We start from the raw sequence: 2,352 nt of genomic DNA, 5'->3' as shown, positions 1-2,352 counted from the left end.
TCCTATGTAGATGAAAAGAAATCTACAAACTTTAAAATGATAAAAATATTTTCAATTCAACAGATTTCAGTATGAATTTTTGTACTGGTAAAAAAAAAAAGCAGGGGGAGGATATTTTCCTTGTCATAAGTCTTTTCTTCTAAGTTTACCAGGAATAAAATAATTCATGGCTTTATTCCAAGATGTTATTAAAGATATTAGCATTTTTATATATGAAGAGATTAGCATATTTTTAGCTTTCAGCTGACTTCATTTGCAATAGGCCATGCAGTGACTGAAAGCAAAATTGAAAGTCCTAATGCCAGTTATTATTTCTGCTTTTGGTTGACTTTATATCTATTCATGCATTATGCAGATTTTTTAATGAAATATACAGTTTAGTACATAAAAAAGCCAGCAGTCACTGAAGCAAAGACTATTAAAACAGACAATCACAAGACTTGTTTGGAATACCTGGTTTTAAATCCCCATGGACAAACATGTCAATCATATATCGACAGAATGCATACTGATCTGACAGAATAGAAAAAAATGAAAAAAATGTCATCAACATTTTTCTTTAGAAGAAGAAATGATTTAACAGAAAAGAATGATATAATTCTATTTGATTTAATTTATATTTTCTGTGAAGAAATAATTTGTACTCTTAGAAAAATAAAGGGGATAAAAACATAGTAAACACACCTTTTCATTTATTGCCAAACAAAAATAACCACCAATATTGCAACATAGTAGTTTAGAGTAATATAGTATATTTTAAAATCCAACTCTTTTTTATCATATTAAAGTAATTATTCTTTTTTGTCCTTTTGTAAAGTTATAATGAAGCACAAGTTTTACAAAAGAAAATTGTTTTCTGGCTATAAGTGTTTTGCCCAGTATTCACTCCTATACCCTCTGCTGGTTGTCTAAATGAAGTATGGATTATTCCCTCTAAACTGCCTGCAGGAGGTGAACGCCTTTGCAACTTCTGTGTGGAAATGCTCTTTAAATCGAGAAGAAATCAGGGAGAATATAGTAATAACATCAAATGATGGCACTGGCTAATTAGTTGCGTAATCTTCACAAAGTAATTTTAAGATCTTGAGCAGTATGTAGCCTTCCTGATTTCAGAAATTGCTATGACTTTACTCCCTCTTCTAAAGATGTTACACTGATCTTTATATTCCCACAAAATTCTACATATTCCTGGTCAGGGAAAAGCCAATTCTCAATGGAAGATGCTTCTAAGGTTCTCTGTAGCATCTTTGCACCATGCACATTAAATAAATTTTACATTTGATTGTTTACATTTAATATGCCTAGATTAGGAATTTTATTAATCCACCAAATCAAAGGGAGAATTAGGATTTTAAAAGTTTATTGATTTTATTCAGCATGACACATTCTGATGGCTTCAAATCATGTGTAACAAACAAACAAAAATAAACAACAAAGTTGTTAAGGCTAAGGATCCCCAAATGTGTTTTTTTTCCCCAAATGTGTTTTAAAAGACTATATCTGCCAAATGTGAAAATGATTCTTCATTTTTTTTTACTTTCCAAATGGTTTCTAATTGGTCTACAGCTTCCCAGGACAGTAAAGGAAGGTTTTGTGGGGGGGGGGTTGTTTTTTGTTTTTTTTTTTATGTATGTCTAATGTAAAAGTTAAGGTCTATCTTTTATTATGAAAGACAAATAGTAATTGAAATGTTAATTTCAAAGTTATAATGTGTGGTTAAAATGTTGGGCAAAAGTCATATTTCAGTTTCCTCTTAATGTTGACAGTGTAATGAAACTTTATAACTTGATCTGAATTATTTCCAAAGCACCATGCTTATATGTATTATACCAACCATTTTTGGCTTCAAAGCTCATTCACTTAAATTACTAACAGTCCAAAGAGCTTCTAATTTGAAGAAGGCAATCAATGGTGAACTCAAATAGCTTTTCTTTTCCAATTTGAAAATCATTCAGGTAAATATTTAAAAGATTTTAGCTATATATGAGTAATATTGTGTTGCTGCTTTTCAGTGGCATCAAGATATCAATGGAAACATGAGAGGAATATATTTTAAATGTTTTAAATTAAGAAGGTTGAGAGAGTTTAAGTTAAAACGTCCATTTTTTATCTGTCATTATCCCTGACCTCAATAATGTGTAGCATTTCTAGGAAGGACAGGTTTTTGGCAGTCCCCAGTGTTTGTGCTTCACTTGCTTAAGGACAGAGCAAAATTGAGCCTTTCTGCTTTTGGAAGAAGCCTATCCAAAAGCTTCTCAAAAAAAAGAAGAAGAAGAAGAAGAAGAAGAAGAAGAAGAAGAAGAAGAAGAAGAAGAAGAAGAAGAAGAAGAAGAAGAAGAAGAAGAAGAAGAA

At 30.8% G+C, this 2,352-nt stretch overlaps 1 protein-coding gene across 1 annotated transcript in view; it reads right to left on the bottom strand.

Moving 5' to 3' along the window:
- Positions 1–418: 418 nt before the first annotated feature.
- Trdn (triadin) overlaps positions 419–2,352 on the bottom strand; it is a 101,672-nt gene continuing 99,738 nt past the window's right edge. Inside the window, exon 9 of the mRNA XM_013035108.1 lies at positions 419–513. Within this exon, the coding sequence (XP_012890562.1) occupies positions 419–513 (95 nt within the window). The remainder of the gene's footprint in view (positions 514–2,352) is intronic.

The sequence above is a fragment of the Dipodomys ordii genome, unplaced genomic scaffold (assembly GCF_000151885.1).
Source record: "Dipodomys ordii isolate 6190 unplaced genomic scaffold, Dord_2.0 Scaffold204, whole genome shotgun sequence".
NCBI lineage: Eukaryota > Metazoa > Chordata > Mammalia > Rodentia > Heteromyidae > Dipodomys > Dipodomys ordii.
This window is presented reverse-complemented; position numbering and strand designations above follow the sequence as displayed.